Source organism: Hyaena hyaena, unplaced genomic scaffold (genome assembly GCF_003009895.1).
Source record: "Hyaena hyaena isolate Hyena2069 unplaced genomic scaffold, ASM300989v1 scaffold_20, whole genome shotgun sequence".
In the NCBI taxonomy this organism is placed as follows: Eukaryota; Metazoa; Chordata; class Mammalia; order Carnivora; family Hyaenidae; genus Hyaena; species Hyaena hyaena.
The window spans coordinates 363,160-382,680 of NW_024080652.1; the positions used below are offsets into that span (position 1 = coordinate 363,160).

Below are 19,521 nucleotides of genomic sequence, written 5' to 3' on the forward strand. Positions count from 1 at the left end.
GGATCCTGGCAACCACATGACAGGTCCACTTTGGAGACACGGACAGCAGGCCACTGGCGACACGGGGCCGCCTGCCTTCACTGGCTCGCGTGCAGGGACAATGGAGTCAACTCACTTCCAGGTTAAACCCATCATCTGCTTGGCCGCTCTGATGTGCACGTGGCCTTGCCCCCGGCTGTGCCCCTGGCCTACGGCTCCGCAGGCCCATTGCTGGGAGGCTCCGGCATCCCGACCGCCGGCCTCGCTCCACAGGCCCGTTCCCGGGAGGCCGCGGGGCACCTCCAAGTGATGGTCGCAGCTCCAGAAGCCGGTCTGAGGACACGTGAGGGGAGAAGGGTCTAGACTCGGTTACACAACTAGAAACACGTGAGCACAAAGTGCTTTCCACGCATTTGGGTTTCGTTGGTGAGTTTTTCTTTTCCTTTCGGTTCAAAAAAAAAAAACATAACAGGCTCTCAGGTATATAAAAGTGGTAATATTAGATAAAAATACAAACTTCACCTTTACAAAACAAAAACACAACACACACACACATTTCTGTTGAATACATGTAAAGAGTAACATCTTACCAAAAATAAAGGATTTAGATTCTGTCCAAACACTGGCAGAGGGGTGTCACGGCCAGGCCGGGCGGCCCTGGCACGAGAGGCCGGGACGGACTCGATTGGTTCACGCACTGTTCTCTCAAAATGGCTTAAAGAGTAAGACAAAATGGGGTGGGGGAGACACACGTAAAGCCAGAAACATTCCGGAAATGATGCACAGGTGGGTATACCATGTTTATTTTAATACATCTCATTCGGTTTGCATCCTGCGAGGAGAAATACCGTCCCACTGTCCTGACTTACAGCAGCCTGGCATTATCGGTGTCAATGTCATCCAAGAGACAATTAAAAAAACAAAAAAAAAAACAAAAAAAACAAAACAAAAAAAAACGCTAGCCAAAGAGTAAAAAGGAAAGCTTAATAATCACTTTATGGTGTAAAAAAAATCCACTTAAGGCTCTCGGGAAGGTTTCTGTATAGACTTAAACACTACGGCAAAGAGATGTGTTTCTGAGTCCCGTGTGCCCCGCAGGGCCCTCGGCACCTGCGCGGACTACTCCGGAAATTAGGCGCTGTGTCCCGGGCAGAAGCACCTGTGACCACCCTGGACAGAAACCCGGTCCGTCCGCCGAGGCACGTCGTGTCCGTCCCACGGGGCGTCCCTCCATTCCAACAACTGTAGATATCTCTGTGAGTCAGTTTTGTTTGTCATGTTTCGTGGTTCTGTTTGCTCTTTCTCTCTCTGTCTTTTTTTTTTTTTTTTTTTTTGACAAGGAAGCTTCTTATTGTTTCACCGAGTGCTACAATACTTGCTTTGATGTCACATTAAACAAATGTATACTGTCTCTTTGTTCTCCAGGGTGCGCACGGAGACAGTTTTCACGGAGGAGAACAAAGACCACACGCTGGCAATAAGCACCGTACATAGTAGGTTCAGGAATGTAACACGCCATGTACATCCGTGTCCCGAGAAAGGGCTGCTGGCTGATCCTCACCTCACATCTGCGGGGAGAGAGGAGACAGACAGACACTGAGGAGGGACTGAGCACACGCCCCATGGCGTGGATGGTGACCGCGGCGAAACGCTTCACCCAATCAAGGGTACGCACTCACACCGCGGCAAGTCTCAGGATTTGAGGGTTTGGTGGAATTTTTCAAATCAAACGTACCTCCCTCGTTACCCTTTCCGTAACATCCTGACCAGAACTGGGATTAGGCTTTGGGATCTCATGGAACATTCCTTAGAGCAAGCCCCCATTCTCCCATTGCACAGATGAGGGAAACTGAGGCCCAGAAAGTTAGGGTTTTTTTGTTTGTTTCTTTTTTGCCTTTTTCCTCATGTTCTTTTATCTCCTGGCCTAGGGCCAGGAGACAGTGATGTCTGGAGCTCTGGCAGCCATCCCGGGCCTTGAGACAACCCTGAAGATGGACACCACCAGGCAGATAGGCAGGGTCTCCACGACTGGACAGATGCTATGCTGGGCTCTGAGCTACAGCACATTACCTGTTCACTGCTCACCTCAACACCTTCACCACCCACATGCTAGTGGGGCCTGGGGTGGCAGGGACACCCCCTGCCTCTCACTTGGGGTCCCCGTCACCGGCTGGCCATTGAAGGCCAGAGCCCAATCAATGATGTGCAGACTGGGCCCACAGGCAGGCATAGAGCCACACCCTGGGGAAAGCAAAAGCCTTGGCCAAGCCATTGTTCTGGGGCTGCTCCAGGGACCCACCCACACGGACCTTTCCTCCCCAGAGGATTCTAATGAATGGCCCTGACCCTCAGGCCTCAACTGCTGACCCCACAGCTTTCTGTAGTCACTCCACCAGAGCCCGGGCTCTTGGACAGCATCTCTAAGAAGTTCTTCCACAGCCACCTGTTTGGGATGCTATGTGCTCGCCCAGGGCCAGATTCTCCAGAGCCGATAGGCCACCAACAAGGAGCAGGAAGGCCGGAAACTGTCTCCATGAGGCCTGTGGTTGCCCAAGCCCCACTGTCCTCTGGGAAGCAGTTCACCTGTCTACAAGACTATACTTCCCCGGCCCCCTTGCTGCCGAAGGGTATGAGCAAAAGTCACTGGGCGGCACTTCTCCGAGAAGGTTCTTCTGTCCCTCTCCCCTCTTCACTCTTCTAGGCTGGAGGGTAGATGGGCTTTCTGGAGCTTTAGCAGCCATATTGAACCACAAGACAATTCTGAGGATAGACACCACCAGTCCCTAACGGAAGAGGGTCCCTGAGGGTCCCTGGAGAACGCCACACATGCTCTTAAATGCCTACCTCATCTCAGCCCTTGCTTTTGCTGTGTTGCTAGCAGCCAAACACAATCTCCAACACAGTAGCCAACAGCCCCGTACGTTTAGGGAACATTTTCAAACAAGATCTACTCCCATCTTTGAAGACCCTTGCCTATAATCCTTTAAGCCTCAATTTCTCATCTGTCAAATGGGGCGGGTAACCTGCCCAAGGAGATCCCGGCTAAGAAACATCGGCGCTACCCCACTGCCATTCAGGAACCCAAATCACTCCACTCACGTGACGCCGGGGCCTCCCCAATCAACGGAAGAGACCAAAGCCAGAGCAGGGGCTCCAAGCAGAAGAGAGCCATGGATCAGGCTCCATGTGCGGCGGTAGGGAACCCAGGGGCGAACCCAGGGACGGAGCGAGCAGACCCACAGCCCAGCCAGACCCCGGAAGCTTGCAGACGATCGGGCCCAATCAGGCCGCCGCAGGAGGGATTCGCCGTGTGATCAGCCAGTGTACCCCCACCCGCAAGGCCGCAGCGCATCCGCGGGCAGCTCCTACCTGGTTGGCTGCGTTAGGTGGGTTTTAACCTTTTTCTTTTCCGTTTTTTACCTGACTCCCTACGCCTTCCTGTTAACAGAAGGGCAGGGAGGGTGAGCGGGCCTAAGGGAGGGCTGCAAAGCTGAAGCAATAAATACCTGAGCTGTTTGTCTTTCTGGAAGAAAACTCGATTAGCTTTGGCATAGAGACACTTCCTGGTGCCCTTGAGCCAGCCTGACACAGCGGTCACAACGCCACGCTGCTTCTGGGCAAAGTCTGCCCGGGACAGAGGAGGCCACCAGGTTCCCCCCCTGTGTCCAGTGCCCCCCTCCCCAGGTGGGGCCTCTGCCACACAGCCCCCAATCACCCCATGCCCCAAGTGGGGCAGGGCCTTCAAGGGTCTGCCCCTTTGCACCCCCGCTGATGCCTGTGGGCAGTGGTGTCCCAGCAGGTCCCCGGCAGGTCCCTGGTCAGCTGCGGCACCAGACCCCACGGCCAAGGCCGCTTACCTGTCTCCTCCTCCCGGTGGTCCGGGTTCAGGCCGGTGGCCGTGCACGTGCATTCCAGATGCTCCTCCAGCCGCACCTGCACCTCTTTTAACTTTGGCTTCTTCCTGATGTATTCCACCTTGGCCACCTGCCGAGACAACCCTGCCGTGAGCACCTCGGCCCCGCCCCGCACGAGTCATCGGGGGAGGGGGACCTGCTCAGCCCCACCCAGGCCAGGAGGCCGACGTCTGAACTACAACCTCTGACCTCCTTCCCAGTGGACAAGGCAGGAGTGCTAGGTGGAAAAGTAGCCCTCGACATCTGTGGTTTAGTCCACTTGACCTTAAACCCAAAGGCTCATTTGTGCAAGATGGGAGGTTACCGGGTGCCCCTCAAGGTAAGAGCTCTGCAGGGGCCCAAGAGGGAAGGAGTTCCCTTCTAGATCCAGGGACATCTGGGGCAACGGCAAATGTCCAGCTGCATCCTTGATTATTGAAGGGGGGAAACCCACGGCTGAGGCGCTGGGCTGCTGCAGACAGCTCAGGCTTGCTCTCCCTCCTGCGCACAGTGCTGTGGCCCCATGAGGAGCAAGCACAGCCCTGAGGGTCCACAGGAAGGATGTCGGGGTTTGGATGTGAATTCCGGTCTGTTATGGACGGCAGATCAGGACCCCACAGGCTCCAGGCCACAATGCCTGCCCCGTGGCCACGCCAGAGCTGCCCCCTCACAGCCCCCCCGGCCACGGCTGCCCTGGGACTGGAGAAAGCCAGCCCTCTCAGAAACACCGGCAGGGACCCAGGGCCATCCAGGGGGGTCTACAACCCCTCCAGCCGGGCCTCCTCCATCCACGGGCCACGTCACCCCAAACTCCTGGCACAGAACCGCAGCACGCGGACCTACCAGGAGGAAAAGGCCCAGCCCATGGGGCTCAAGCCCAGGCAGCCCAGTGACCAAGTCCCTGTGGACCCCGTGGGCTCATTCTGTCGTGGGAACGCCACTCCGTTCTCTACACGCACATACATGTGCACACACAGCGTGTGCACACACCGTCATGTGAACACAGCACCACCCTCCACACATGCACACGCACGTTCCGTCCCAAGAACACAGCTACACACACACACACATGCGCACACACCTGGTGTTGGACGACACATCACACACACAGGGAGCACAGTCAAGGTGGCCTCACTTCATCCCAGTTCATTTAGGAATGGCCCTGGGGGATATCCATTCCACCCCTTCTCTGTTGGCCTAGGGAAACTAAGGCAGAAAGGGAACAGGGTCCACCCAAGTTACACCTGGGGCATGTAGAGGCATCAGGGAGCTCACAGGGGTGAAGGGATCCCTGCATGAGAGCAGCAATGCCCAGCTTGGGGACAGTGAGGAGGGGAGGAGGTGGGAGAGGGAGCTCCTCTGCAGAGACCCAGAGTCCAGAAGCCAGAGGACCCCAGGCAAGGGGGCAGCCCACCCCACAGGAGACCTGGCCCCAAGGTTTGTCCAGACCTGTTGGTGGCCGTGGCTGCTAGGCTGCATTAATGGTTAACCCACAGTGCAAAGGGGGCTGGGTGTCCCAAGGGCATGGGAAGTGGTGTGCAGCCTCAGGTGTGAACACAGGCAGCCAAGTGTGAGCTCAGAGGTGGGGTGGGAGCCAGGCCAGCCTTGGGGCCAGGCCTGGGAGGGTTCCTAAGTAGAGAACAGAGACAGAAGGGGCCCCGGGAATGAGCGACCACAACCACAGGGCAGATTAGCTCCACCTGCCGCTCTAGGAGGCTCTGGGAGGCAGGAGCATGTGGATGGTAGGCAGGGGAAGGGGGGGGGGGGGGGAAGAGAGACCCTCGGGACATGGACATGGGGTTCTCCGACAAAAGTCACAGCCCCCAGGGCTTCGTGTACAGAGAAGCACCAGAACTTGTAGCTGGGCCACCTTCCAGAGCCAGCAGTGCCTGGTTGACATCAGCCTGCCTGCCTCCCCACAATCAGCCCCCAGGCCTTGAGGACACTGGGAGGGGTCCACCTCATCAGGCCTCGGGGCCCCGTCCTGCCCTCCCCAACCCCTGCATGGCACAGACTCAGCTATCATTTCCTCTGGGGGCACAGATGGAGGGGCAGGCTTGTTCCCTCCGTAACAGGCTGGCCGCCTCAGGGAGGGCAGGCTCTCCAGAAGTCCACCCTCCAGTGCCCTTGACAAAGTACCCCCAATCCAGTCACTGCGCTTGGGGACCCACTTTCTCCTCCGACAGGCCCATCTTTATCAAAGAAAAACAAACAGTGATTTATGATTGCACCTGCTTCTGGGTATGTGAGGGCTCCCTTCCACCACCTCTGTCTGGCCAGGAAATAGCTGCATTTTTCCCCCAAGAACACACTGTCAATATTAAGTTCTCAAAAGCAGCCTCCATGCCAGCCGATCCCCAGAACAAGACGTCTACATCCTCGGGACCCTCATGCCCGCCGCCTTGGCCCCCAGACCCACCATGGAATCAGAACAGGGTGCCACGCCCCTCTCCCCCTCTCACCCAGGTGTCCTGGGTGCCTGAGCTGCCCTTTCCAGACAGGATGCTCTAGTGTCCCACTGCCCTGAACACCCCACCTGTACACCTCCCGGGGCAAATCCACCCAACCACACCCCCCAAGTGATGCCATGACCCCTTCTAGACAAGGGACACTGAGCACCAAGTACCCTGGGGGGACCCCTCTGAGACCTCCTCCCCAGGTTATGGCCTGACCACTCCAAGGCAGGGGGGGGCAGCATTCCCTAGGCTCCTCTGTTCCGCTCACAGCTCCCCTGTGAGGGTACAGGGACAGTCCATTTTACACACTGGGAAACTGAGCGTCTCCTTTCGCCGGAAGGAGGCCTGTATTTGGACACAGCAAAGACCCTGAGCTCATCCCTTGACTGAGGGACTTTCTGAGTTGGGGAAATCTGTCCTGCTGGGCGTGGGGACTTCAGGGCCCTGTTGTTTAAGACACAGGACTCCAGGTGTCCCTCTGTGTCCCCTGGATGGAGCCCCCAGCGTCATGGTACTCTAACCTGACCCAGCTGGTGGGTGGTGTGGGGCCCTCCTCCCCTGGACGGCTGGAGAGGCCAGCACAGCCCAGGGGCACTGGCTTCCTGAGGCCTGCACACAGGGCTCTCCCCAGGCAAGCACGGGGCACAACCACCAGAGCCCAGTGCCCTGCTCAGGCGGGGAGGAGCTCAGAATCCCTTCACGTGAGACCCTCGCTGCCAGAACCAGTCATTTCTCCCCTGGACCCTGAACTGGGTCCGCCATTCCATCCAAAGTGGAGAGGCCAGTCCTGGGCACCCCAGAGAACACACCCAGATCCCCCTTCCAGAAGCCTGAGGTCTAGCAATGCAAAGCCACAGCCAGCCGCCCTGGACGTGGCCACAGAGCTGGGTCCTGGCGTCTGGGGACCTGAGGGCCTTACAGAGTTAGCAGACTGATAGACTTGGTTGTATGCCCGCAGGCTGCCTGAAGATAACGGGAGCCCCAACTTCCAAGGCCATCCCACAGCCGGCCCAGCCAGCGCGGCACCACCAGAGTCAAGGGCCATGCTGTCTACACCACCCTTTCTCCTGGCCGGCGAGTCTCGGGTGTGGGGCACAGGGTCAGACGCCTGCAGGGTCTAGGGTCAGCCCTCACTGGGGAGCAGAGGAAGGGCTCGTCCCTCTGGGATACCAGAGCATGCTTGGCCCCCAAGAGCAGACCCCAAACACTGACCGCCCTGCCCCCAGGCCCGCGTGCTCACCCCTCCCTGAGGTCTGATGCCGTGGTCCCTAGCAAGCCCAAAGGGACCAGCAGGAGCATGGGGCCCGGCCCCCACCGAGGGCAGATCTCAGAGAACAGATGAGGCCCTGGCCCCAGGGAGTGAAGGCCCACACCTGAGAGCACCATGGAGCTGGGAACAGAAGACGCCCCAGGGCACCCTCTACGAGGGGCATGATGGCAAGCCACCCTTCAACCTCAGTGAGTCCTGGCGCTCAGGGCCTGGGGACTCCTGGCAGCCTTTGGCTGGACAATTCACTGCCTGGGCTTCAAGGAGGTGGCCCCTCCCAGCCTTCCCTTTCCTTCTCCAGCCCGTGACCTTTAACTGTGATCAAAAGGCCATAAACCGGAAAACAAGGCACGTGCCAGCCCGGGCAGGACCTCCCACCTGCCCGGCAACACGGTCCCCTGCGGGCCCCCAGCACCCCTCAGGGACTCTCACCCAGGACTATGCAGAGCCCAAGCCACGAGATCTGCCTCAGCCCCACTGGAGCAGGGACGGCTTGCTAGGCAGGCAAGCGTGGGGGCCAGGCTGGCCTCTACAATGGGCCTCCTGTTCCTACTGACCTTTTGTCCCTTCGTGGCCAAAACCCCCAGTGTCTGCGGCCGGATGTGTCCCTGCCAACCCCGCGATGGGGAGGCAGGGAGAGGAGGAGGAGGAAAGGGTCTGAGAGGAGCAGGACGCCGGACATGCGCCAGGCCACTGAGCTCCAGCTGCAGGACTAGCCCTCTGCCCCCTTGGGTGGACCACAACCCATCAGAACAGATGAAGGCCCCTGGGGGGAGCCCTGGCCCAGGGCCACCATCTGCCCAGCCCTTTGGGCCTGTGCCTAAGGCAGACATGGGTCACTCACAGGGAGGGGCCTGGACGTACCCACCCCCCAACACATACCACTTAGACCCCCACCCACCCACAGAGGTGGGCCAGGGAGAGGACACTGCTGCCCAGCCCAGACCGGACACTCCCCACGGGAGGCAGGTGCATCCCCGCACCTCTATATCTGCGAGAGCCCAACTGGACACTGGAAGGACAGCCCCAGCACCCACGGGTGGTACCGTCTCATCTCATCAAGTGCAGCACCATCCCCACACCCAGGAAAGAAGGATCTCAGCCCCTGGATTCTTGGGGCTCGAGACCCCTCACAACACAGCACAAGTGAGGACACCGAGACCTGGGGGAAGCCACGCTGGCCACGGCCCAACAGCAGGTGCGGAATGCACAGGCCCTGTCCCCTCAGGCCTCCATTTCCCCCTTTGACAAAGGATGCAGTGCTGGGCTTGGCGCCCAGCTGGGGGCCCATGCAGCACGGGGTCAGAAGGCCTGGGTCAGGCCCATGGAGACAAGAGCCAGCGTCCAGGGCTGGCACCCTGGGAGCCCTGCCACAGGGAAGTATGTGCCTTGGGGATCACAGTGCAAGAAGCCCTGGAATCTGCTTGCTCAAGGCCCCAAGTGCTCGAGAACCATGTCCCCAAAGGTCCAGTCAAGCCCCAGTTAAGGGTCTAACATGCCTTCTCGAGTGACAAGCAAGGATCTGGGCCAGCTACATGGTCCCTAACCAAGAAAGCCTCCCGGGCACTTCGTTCCAGGGCCTGGATGGGCAGCAGACAGGGGTATGTAACAGCCTCCCATCAGGGAATAGCTTCTGACGTCCTCCCAACCCCCGAAAGGAAGTCTTCATTCCAAGAAAAAGGGACCCATCTGCCACCTGAGACTCGGCCGGCTGGGTGGTGCCCTGCTGCCCAGATCCATGCTCCAGGGTCAAGTGGGACCCTGGCCCACCCAGAGCCAGCTTCCAGGGAAGGTAGTGCCCTGCCCTAGACACGGACTACCTGGGGCTCGCCCAGGTTGGTACAGACTCATTTCACAGATGCTGTGAGCAAGGCCAGAGGGAAGCAGACCCTAGCAGAACCTTCTGGCCACTGGCTCAACAGATCCCAACCTGGCAGGCCAGAGTGACCTGAAGAGACATCTCAGCTCTGCCTTGGAGGCCGCTACGGCCAGGACCCCACCTGGAACAGGGCTTTGGGGTAACCCCCAGGGACCACAGAAAGGCAGCAAAGACAGAACCCAGGAGGTTCACCGCTTCAGCGGGGAGGCTGTGTACAGTGGGAGGGGGGAGAGGAAGACAGACATCCCCCCTCGCCCCCCGATAGCCCACCCTGCCCCAGGTCCCAGCTCCACCCGCACCCTGTTCTGTACCTGGAGCCCCCCCAGGGGCGGGGCCCAGGGCTCACCTTGACACTGCGGTGATGGACGCGGGAAGGCTGGCACTTGACACTGCTGGTATTGCAGCAGCCCGCACAGCGCTTCACCTCCACGCACGGGGGCCAGATCAGGAAGTTGGCAGACGTGGGGTCAACCTGACTCCGAGGTATCTCATAAATGACCGTCCTGGTCTTGCAGACCGCGGGAATGGCTTCCTCTGCAGAGCAAGAGCCACAGTGAATGTGGAGGCCACTCCCCATGTCCCACCAGCACCCAGGCCCATGCCGGGACCTGCGGCCCTGGAGGGTCCAGGCCAGGCCTAGGCGACCAGGAGCCAGCTCTGCAGGCGCATCCCCATGTGGCTGAGGCTTCCTCTAGGCTCAAAGCGTCCCACAGCTCCAGGGCCCAGCAAAGGGGGAGAGATACCCAGCCCCCGACGGGGAGCATCTGAGAGGGCCCAAGGGTGAGCAGCAAAGGCTGGGGGGAACCCCCCAGGAGAAAGGCCTTGCTGGCAAAGGGGACCACAAGACACAGGGAGGACAGAGGCCAAGGGAGCCTGAGGTGGCCTGTGATGGGGTGGGCATGGGAACCCAGGCCGGCAAGGGATCTCTCCACCCACAGTTAGGGAGTTCCCAGGGCTGGTGGAAAATAAGAAACAGGGAAGCTGAGGCTGGGATCCCAAGAGTGACAGCCCCACTGCTGCCCCGCCCCACCCCAGTAATGCTACCTCCACTGTGCTCCTCAGCAGAGGCCAGCCCGTCCACCCTAAGCCCCGAAGTTCAGGGGGTGCCAGGGCACAACCGCCAGATGAGAATCCACCCATGACCCCAGCATGCACCCCACCCCCGACACGTGCTGGGGAGCCCAGCCAGGCTCTGGGGCTGCCCACGGGAGCTACTGCCTGTAGGGAAGCCGTGGCCCCCAAGCCCAGGACTGGAGGGAGCCATTCTGGGATGCAGAGGGCCGGGGCACGACCCCTTTTGCTGGCACGATGCTGACCGTCTGCAGACAAGCAGAAAAGCTTGAAATGGGGTTGAAGGACAACACAGTCCTGGCGGGGGGCGGGGGAGGGGGGTGTTGGGACCAGTGTCTCTCCTGCCTGTCCTGCCCCCAGGCGGGGATCCCCCAGAGCCTAGGGAGACTTGGGATACTTGAATCCTCCAAGGTGCTCTAGGAGCACCTGGAGAGGGGGCACTGGGCCTCTAAAAACAGCCCTGCCAACAGGGAAGGCTGGGTGCCAGGGGTCATGGGCTGGGAGAGGTCTGGGAAACCTGTCTGAGTGGGGCCGAGAGAGGAGCCAGGGAGAGCGGCCTTGAGGGTCTGGAGATCGTGAAGCCTACAGTTGTACCGTAAACGTCACCTAGGAATCCTCACCCAAATGCTGCACTCAAGGATAGAAGCTAGGAAATCCACTTCTGGGAGAAACCTTAAAGCTCAGAGAGGGCAGGTGCTGCCCAAGGTCACAGAGCAGTGAGTGGCAGTGGGTGGTCACACCCAGGCAGCGAGGAAAAGCAGGAGGAACACCTAGGTGGCATGAGACTTGGAGGGTCACACCCTGAGCCCTGGTCCCAGGGGGAGAAAGTGCAGGCCAAGGTCTGTCTCAGAGCCAATGCAGAGCCTCTAGGGACGACCCCCACGCCCAGCAGCCAGGCCTTCCTCGGGGACACTCTGCTAGGGACAGGACAGAAACACCCCCCAAACACAGGCCTGGCACAGCCCAGGAGCGGGCCGAGGGCCAGGGGCCAGGCCCAGCACACACAGCACGGCCACGTCCCCTGCCCTGCAGCCTCACGCCAGCGCCCCAGCACGCCGCGCTACAGACTGGAAATGAAACACGAGCGCATTTTCCAGCGAGGCCTCTCCAGAACAGGCCCCAACAGGACCGGGCACTTAAGGAATTTATGTGGCCTCCTCTCCTGGAAACTCTTGGCCCAGGCCAGGCTGCAGCAGGCGGGCCAGGGCAGGGAGGCGCCCCCGGCAGAGGAGGGAGGCCTCGGGAGACAGCGGGCGGCAGGGCTGGAGTCGCTGGGGCCCCGGCGCAGCCTGGGCCTTTGTTTTACAGAGGAGGGAAGAGACGGGTCCCCTGAAGGCACGGTGGGGGCAAGCCCCCCAGCCCGGCACCCTACTCGGCAGGCCCAGGGCTCACCAATGCTTCTTTTCCTCCGAATGGGCACGGGCCGCTTCTCGGGGGCATGCTTGGTGGCGTGGCCCCCGGAGGCATGGCCCCCATGGGCTCTCAGACTCGCTTCCAAAGGATCCTCGGCCCCTGCAGGGAGAAAGGACACGGTGAGCCGTGGACCGCATCCGCGCGGAGCCCTGGGGCCTATCCAGCCGTGCTTACCGCCTGCCTCACCCAGACACACAGCATCCCCAGGGAGACCCTCCACTCCCACAGTTGCAGATCCAACTGCCAAAACCCCCCCACCAACCTCTGTGAGGCCTACATGGAGGGGCCCGGGGTGTGGTACCCTTGCTGTACCTTGTAGCAAAGCTGTGGACCCGTGGCAAAGGGGCTACGTGTGGTCTCCCATGGCTCACCACCCCCCCCCCAGGTGAGGGTGAAGCAGGTAAGGCCTCCCTCCAGAAGACCCAGAACTACCAGGCCCCCTGCCAGCAGCCAGCCCCAGCTCCCGGAAGGGCGCCCGAGGGACCAGCCCACCCTGCTGCTGTGACCTTCCCGTATGTCTCCCTCTCCCTCCTTCTCACCAAACCGACTCTCAGCGAAGCACCCTGACCTTTGAGGGGCATCGGGAGCCAGCCCCAACCGGACCGACAGCTGGCACCTGCCCAGTCCTGAGGCCAGTCCACTGTGAGGCCACAAGAAACGCAAGCAGGGAAGGAAAGGAGCAGGAACCCTGGGGCCTGGCCAAGAGGCCGGCTGGCAGGAAGGCACGGGCGCTTGCTGCCCTTGACCTCAGTAATGATCCCCACACTTAAATCAGAACTGGACCTGCACACCCCAGGCCCATGACAGCCCCGGTACGCACGCCGCCACTCTCTCCCACCCCAGTGCCCCGAGCAGCCTAGGAGGTCCCGGGTGTCTCACATTCCTGGATGAAAGAGGTGGGGTAGGAGGGACACTTGGACCGACCTGGCCCATGACAACACCGCCTGTGCCCGAATGGCTGACGTGGGTCATACCTGGTCTCCCTGCCTTGACCCCAGACCCAGCTGCGGAAGGAGGGGGGGTCTCCTTCCACATCCCCCTCCATCAACCCCAGACCCAGCCGTGGGGGGAGGGGGTCTCTTCCCACACACCCCTCCCTCCTCGGCGCCCCGGTAGATGAGTAGGGACACCGGGTCTGAGAAGCTCTGACAGCCAGGGGGTCCAGCAGCTGCACACGACACTTCTTCTGTGGCGTCCTGGCCACCAGCCCAAACCCTGGGTGCCCAGACCAGCAGGGCCTCAGAGACCATCTACAAACCAACATATCTGAAACTCCCACTCTTTGAAAACGAAAACCCAACACCAGGCGAAAGGCGTGACCAGCAGAAGATCCGTTCTTTCGGAAAACTGAAGTCTGGGAAGAACCCAACTTCTCACTTAAAATGACTCAATGTTCCAGTGCCGCTAATTTTTTCGAGACCCAAAATAAGATTCGAACACGACTATTCATGCAGTAAGAATTTCCCAACCACTGTTACAAGAGGCATTTTTTTCATGAAAAAGTGACATTTATGACTCCCGTCCCATGGTGGCCATCTTGACGTCCCCAAACCAAAGAGCAGCGGAACCCTCAACTCCCGAGGGCTTCACGCTGGCCACTAGCCTCAGAGACTCACTCGGGCCAGGCGTCACCTATCGCTTCCCCGGAGACAATCGTGATGTATCCACAGAAGGCGCCCCCCTTCCCACACCTGGAGACTGAGGCCCGAGTCACAAATGCTCAGCGGGGGCATGGCCGCAGGAGGACCGGGAGCCCCATCCAGGCCTCTCGGCTGAACAAATAGAGAAGACAACGGCCAGGCAGCTTATCAACAGCGCTGAAATCTGAAACGGTAGATTGCTTTCAAGACAAGAGGCAGAGAAGAAATCACTCCTGGTCAAACCGGCCCTCCTCTGCCCCCGATCACGATGGGTGGCCAGCGCAGCTTGCCGGTCTGCGCTAATGGGGGAAGCGGCCTTCTGACTGATGCCGCCTGAGAAGTGACCCAGCAGTGACTTCGGAGAGAAGGCCCCGCCTGAACGATGCCCTAAAACTGCTCTCAGGACACTTAATCAAGTGGGTTTCCCTTTTGTCTCCTGTGCACAAATGTCCAAGTGACAGCTCAGGACAGGGACAAGCCCTCCAGCCTTCAGTCCTGGTGCAGCACTGATGGCCCAGGATGGGGACATTAACCTATCGGTCACTCAGTGACCCCCACGAGGGCACCACCGCTGCCACCCGGCTCAATGGCTTGTTTCTCATCACACTCCCCCAAGTCCTGAACCCCAGATACTGGTCACTCAAAGCCCACACACTGGTCTCTCTACCCAAAAGCCCCACGTGGAGACTCAGCGACCCCCCCAACTCCATACACCCCTGGCCATGCTCAGGCTCAGGGCTGTTCTCACTGCCCCAGGGGTAGGAATCCTAGGTCTCAGCCTTCATCTGTAAAATGGGGATGCCGCTGCCCATGGGGAGGAACCCAGGACCCTACAGGTCCACCCAAAGCCCCGCCCATACCAGAAGGGAGGAGTCAGCCTGTAAGAAAACGCCTTTTCTGCTTCCAGCCCTCACTAGCTTTACACTCTGAGCTCCAACCTGGAGGGGCTGGCTCACCCTTGGAGGCAGGAGGGACAGAAGGACCATGGGCTAGGGGGCTGGTTTTCTCCATGCCCTAGCTCCTTCCTCAGGGATCCTAAACAGGCTCCAGGGCCTGGAGGCAGCTCAGTCCTCAGCTGTTTACAACTGACCCCTCAGCTGTTTACAACCTTCCCCAGCAGCAAGATCTGTTTCAGCTCTTCACTTTGGGCAGGAACAGGTGTTGGGGGGGAAAGACCCCAAAACAAACTTTAGAAGCAGCCAGTCGCAACTCCTACACTCTGGCCAGAGGCCATACACTGCCCTGGTTCCCAGCTGCCATGTCCCTGTGACACGGCCAGACCAGGATGGAAACCCACGTGGGGATGTGGGTCCCAAAGGGCCTCCTGGGCCTGTGAGCACGGAAGATCCCCAAGCCCGGCTCCCAGTATCCCCATCACGAGGAGTCCTACCCCAGAATCCTAGTCGGACCCCAAACCATGTGACACATAGGGGGTGGGGGTGCAGGAGGAGGACCCAGGGCTCTTTATAAGGGGGCAATTTGAAACCAGCTCGGGGGAATAGCTGGTGCATCCAGCCTTTTGAGCTTGACCTCCCGGACTCCCGGGAGACAGGGACGTTCTGGGCCCACAAGCCCCCAGGTCAGGAATGCCATCAGCATAACCCACCAAGCTGCAAATGCAAAATGTGTTAATGGGTGGGGGGTGGGGGCGGGGCTGCAGAGACCAGAATAAGAATGGTCCCAACAGAAAGTGAATGGCCCATTTCCCGGTGGCATCCCAAAGCCGGCCCACAGGGAGGCCAGCCCTTCACAGGCCTAGTTCCCGCAAGCTAAAAAACAAAACAAAACAAAACAAAATGAAAAACCTTGAACCCTCTCAGGGAAGCAGTCTCTTCACTAGCACAAATCCACCAGGGTCCAGCAAAGTGCCGGCAGTGTGTTCTTCAGCCAGCCAGAGCCAAATCCTGCTCCCCAGGGTTACACATCAAGGAACCAGTCCCAAATCCCCCCTGGCCCAACTCTGATCTTCAAGTGAAATTCTACCCCCTTCCTGATAAGGATCAGCCAAAGGATTTCCTGGGTCACGAAACTACAGAAACCATCGGCCTTGCTAGAAAATGGTCTTGGCATGAAATGAAAATAGTTCAGGCCTCTCCACCACCATAATTAGGTACAAATTTCCAAATGACTAGACCATGTGATTTTACTTAATTCCCCCACGGCCCCCCTCTTTCAGGGTAGTCTGCCGTGAGAGAGAGAAACCTTCACTGAATGTTCCACAGACCACCTTCAGTCACCGGCTCTGTCGAGTCCATCTTGGGCCTCTTTTTACAGGACACAAACAGATGTTCTCGGATAGAGTAGTTCTGGAGCTGACCCTCGCAGGCGCCTCATTCCAACAATTTACGAATATTGAGCAGGGGACCACAGAGACGTGGGTCAGAATCCTGGTCCTGGAGGAAAGGGCTCCCTCGGGTCCACCCCGCAGTGCAACCACCACCAGCAGCAACAACAACCTGGGTCCCAGGGGACCTTCGCCCAGTCCGTCCCAACTCCGCAGCCGACCCTAAACATCTTCAAAATTCCCTGTTTACAAATAATCTATAGAGTGGCTAGGCTCCGGGGCCTGGGGGTGAGCCCCAAAATAGTTCCCAAACCCCAGACGGTTCCAAGAGGCGACTTTCTACTGGCCTGTGAAAAGAAGAAGGCACGGGTCTCCAAAAATCAAAGGCCCCGCTGCCGCCGCAGGAGCGGGGCACCAGTTCACGCGATGACACAGCGCCCCGGGCAGGGGGCAGCTCCTCCCGCGCGCGCCCGCCCGCGGGGCGCACGGCCAGGGCTCCGCGCCCAGGCCCAGGCCCGCTCCGCTGCTCCTCCCGGCCCGAGGACAGGCCCGGAGCCCGCACACCTGGCCCGGGCGCCGGCGCCCCCTATGCGGCTGAACTTTCAGTGACACACGCGGCATTTTCCTTAAATGCAAAAACAATCCCCGGGCAAGGGAGCAAGTTGCGGCCGCCGCCGGGAGAGAAAGTGGGGATTGGAAGAGAAACTCCTGACTCATCCGCCTGGGCTTTTATGGCCCGGGATTGGATTCTGACCTTTCGGTGCGTTCCTGCGCGGCGCCCGCCCGGCCCGAGCGCGGGAGTCCGCGCGGGGCGCATACCCCGCACACCCGCCCCGCGCGCCGAGGGAAGGGACGCGATTTACCTACGGAGTCTATCTCCAGAAGTCGCTGGAGGTCCCGGATGCTGTGGATCTGACTGTGCGCCAGCCTCTCAATCACCTCGCGGGGAATCTCGGCTTCCTGCAAGCAGAGACACACGGTCAGCACCCGCGGCCCGGCCAGCTCGTGCCCTGCGCCCCCCACCCCCCGCGCTCGCAGGCTGCCGCACCCCTGCCCGGGGCCCTGGAGTCTGAGGCCAGGGGTGGGGCTGGGTGAGACCCCAAATTCTCCGCTCCCACCCAGGTCCGCCTTTGCAGACAGAAAACCCTCCCACCTTTAAATTTTCAAACAAAAGCCCAGTACTGCGGACCCTCTGCCCCGGGTGTCAGTTACAGGAGGTCTGGGGGCCTCTGGGAGCCCAAGGAGTTTCTGATTTAATAGTGAAATCGACATCCAGAAAGATCAAGTTGAAATGCGTCACGGATCGGCGACGAAAGTCACGGCAGCCTTAACACTTTAATCCAGCCAGCGGCTTAAATTTCACACCCCGGAATCCCGGGCCGAACATGCGGGGTCGAGGGTCTCCGTCGCAAAAACACGCGCGCGCGCACTCACTCGTTCACACGCGCGCCCCACCCGCTCCGGCCCGGCCGCGGCCCTAGCGCCGCCCAAGACGCCCCAAATCCAGCTGGCGGCTGGGAGAGACTGCATGGCAATGGGAGGGTTAAATCTCCACCTCTCGCAGCTCGCGGTCCCTGCCCAGACCACCCCCGCCTCGTGGGCTCCCCCTCACCTCCCGCTCCCTCCAGATTTTTAAAGGGAGTCGGGGGTCGCTGCTGGGGGGGCGGGTAGGGGGTCTCAAACACTAAGTTCCCACGACGGGGGCTGCAGAAAGTCATTCATTACAGCAGAGCTCCCGGGGATTCGGGATTCGACATTGGGGGGGTGGGGACGCCAGCGGTGGGAGGGCGCGGGCGCCTGGCCCAGCCCGGCTAGCCTCACTCAGCCACCTGTAAGCAGGCCCCGGGGTGGCGGGACTGCGCCGGCCCAGCCAACCCGGCTAGGCTTAGGGACAGGAACGGGGGGAGGGGGCTGGGGGTGCTGCGACCCCTTACTGCCCACCCTGCCTGCCGGGGGCTGCCGCCGCAGCCGCCCGTTTACCCGCCACTGGTTCCGCCAGGTCACACACACCCCCTTCCGCGCTCCCCGCACCTCGATACCGCATTGTCCGCCGCCCCCCGGACTCCCCTCGCGGAGAGGAGCCCGCGCCCCCCGAAGTTTCTCCCCACTCGTCCACCCCGCGCCACTCCGTCCCTCCACGGCAGAGCGACGCAACACGCTGGAAACTCACCAGACACACTTCGGCATGGCAGAAAATAAAACCCAGTTGGGAAAAATCAAAAAAATCGACCACCCTAGCAGAAATCAAAATGCGCTCCGCAGAGCCCCGGAGCCCGAGGCGCCCCGGCCCGCGGGCGGCTGCAGGAGGCGTGCGCCGGGGGAGTCGGAGAGGGGACGGGGCGCGGGGGTGGCACCCACCTCGGCCAGGGCATGGGCGAGGTATCCGCAGCCGAAGAGCAGCAGGCAAGCCCAGGTCCTCATCGCGTCCCGAGGCGCTGGCGGCTCGGCGGGGAGGCGAGGCCGCGGGGCGGGCGCTCCAGCCGGGCTCCTGTGGCGGCGAAATTCAGTACCATCCCTCAGGGAGCGCGGCCCGGAGGAGGGTGGCGCGGAGAGCAGGGAGCCGGCGGAGCGCGCCCGGCGCGAGCAGCGAGTGCGGAGAGGCAGGCAGCGCCAGCGAGGAGGAGGAGCAGGGAGTGCGCGCTCGCCGCGCCCGCCGCGCCGGGAGCCTCCTGGGCCGCCGGGTAGGGGGTGGGGACGGAAGGGGCGGAGGGCGGGGGCTGGGCCTCTTCCTTGGTGCGTTCCCGGTGCTGGCCGCCGCCGCGCTCGCTCCCCGGCGCTGGCTTTAGGAGCGACCCGGCCGGTAATTCTGCATATTTGCGGGCATCAGCCCCGAGAGGGACCCCGGAGCGAGGCTGGAGCCGCCGCCGCCGCACCACCCATCACCTGTCTGGACGCCCGGCCGGGCCCCGGCCGCAGGCTCGCGCTCTCCCTGCGGGCTGCGGGCGGCCCTGCGCGCCCACCGCCGGCCCCGCGCTCGCCTCCGGCCTCCTGCTGCAGCCGCCGCCCGGCAGGGCACGGCGCGGCCCAGCACGGCGCGGCCCGAAGGCCTGCGTGCGCCCCTCCGCGGTGTGCCCTCGGCTCTGGCTCCGCGCTCCGCCCTCCGCCGGCCCGAGCCGGGCAGCGGCCGTGGCCGCGCCGCCCGGCAGCCGCCGCCCGCCCGGGGCCTCGCCGCGATGGCCTAAGGGCGGGCGCAGGGCCGAGCTGAAGCCGCCACCGCCGCCGCCGCCGCCGCTGCTGGGGAGAGGAGGAGGACGAGGAGGAGGCGCCGGCAGGCCCGGCTTGCCGGAGTTGTGCGGGCTCCGCAGGGCGCGCGTGTGAAGCCGGCCGGCGGCGGGGAGGGGGTTATAGCGCCGCCGCCGCCGCGCCCCTCCCCCGCCCCCCTCCCCCTCCCCACCCCCGGATTCCGGGCCCCAGACCCGCACCTCGGAAGCGCGCGGGGGCCGCACGGGCCGGGCAGGGCCCGGCCGCCGCCGCCGCCGCCGCCGCAGTGAGCACACGCCGGCGCTCACGCAGGCAGTAAAATCCATCAAAGCCCCGCGCCCGGCTCCGAGCACAGCCGCCGGGCTCCGCTCGCCCGGCAGGGCTCCGCGCGCGCCCCTCCCTCGAGCTTGCCCACCCTCCAGTGCCAGCTGCAATCCT

General features: G+C 61.4%; 1 protein-coding gene across 2 annotated transcripts; it reads right to left on the reverse strand.

Annotated features, from left to right (window-relative positions):
- Positions 1-755: 755 nt before the first annotated feature.
- PDGFA (platelet derived growth factor subunit A) lies at positions 756-19,190 on the reverse strand. Of its 2 annotated transcripts, XM_039226095.1 has the most exons (8): positions 18,766-19,190; positions 18,241-18,370; positions 16,746-16,842; positions 11,938-12,057; positions 9,821-10,008; positions 3,837-3,963; positions 3,349-3,417; positions 756-1,547 (listed from the first exon to the last, which is right to left on the reverse strand). In XM_039226095.1, exons 2-7 carry the CDS (start codon positions 18,301-18,303, stop codon positions 3,362-3,364), a joined length of 651 nt encoding a protein of 216 aa, XP_039082026.1. In that variant the 5' UTR covers positions 18,304-18,370; positions 18,766-19,190; the 3' UTR covers positions 756-1,547; positions 3,349-3,361. The 2 variants fall into 2 exon arrangements, with proteins under 2 accessions (XP_039082026.1, XP_039082027.1); XM_039226096.1 differs by lacking the exons at positions 3,349-3,417; positions 18,766-19,190 and having other exon boundaries at positions 18,241-18,729.
- Positions 19,191-19,521: the final 331 nt, after the last annotated feature.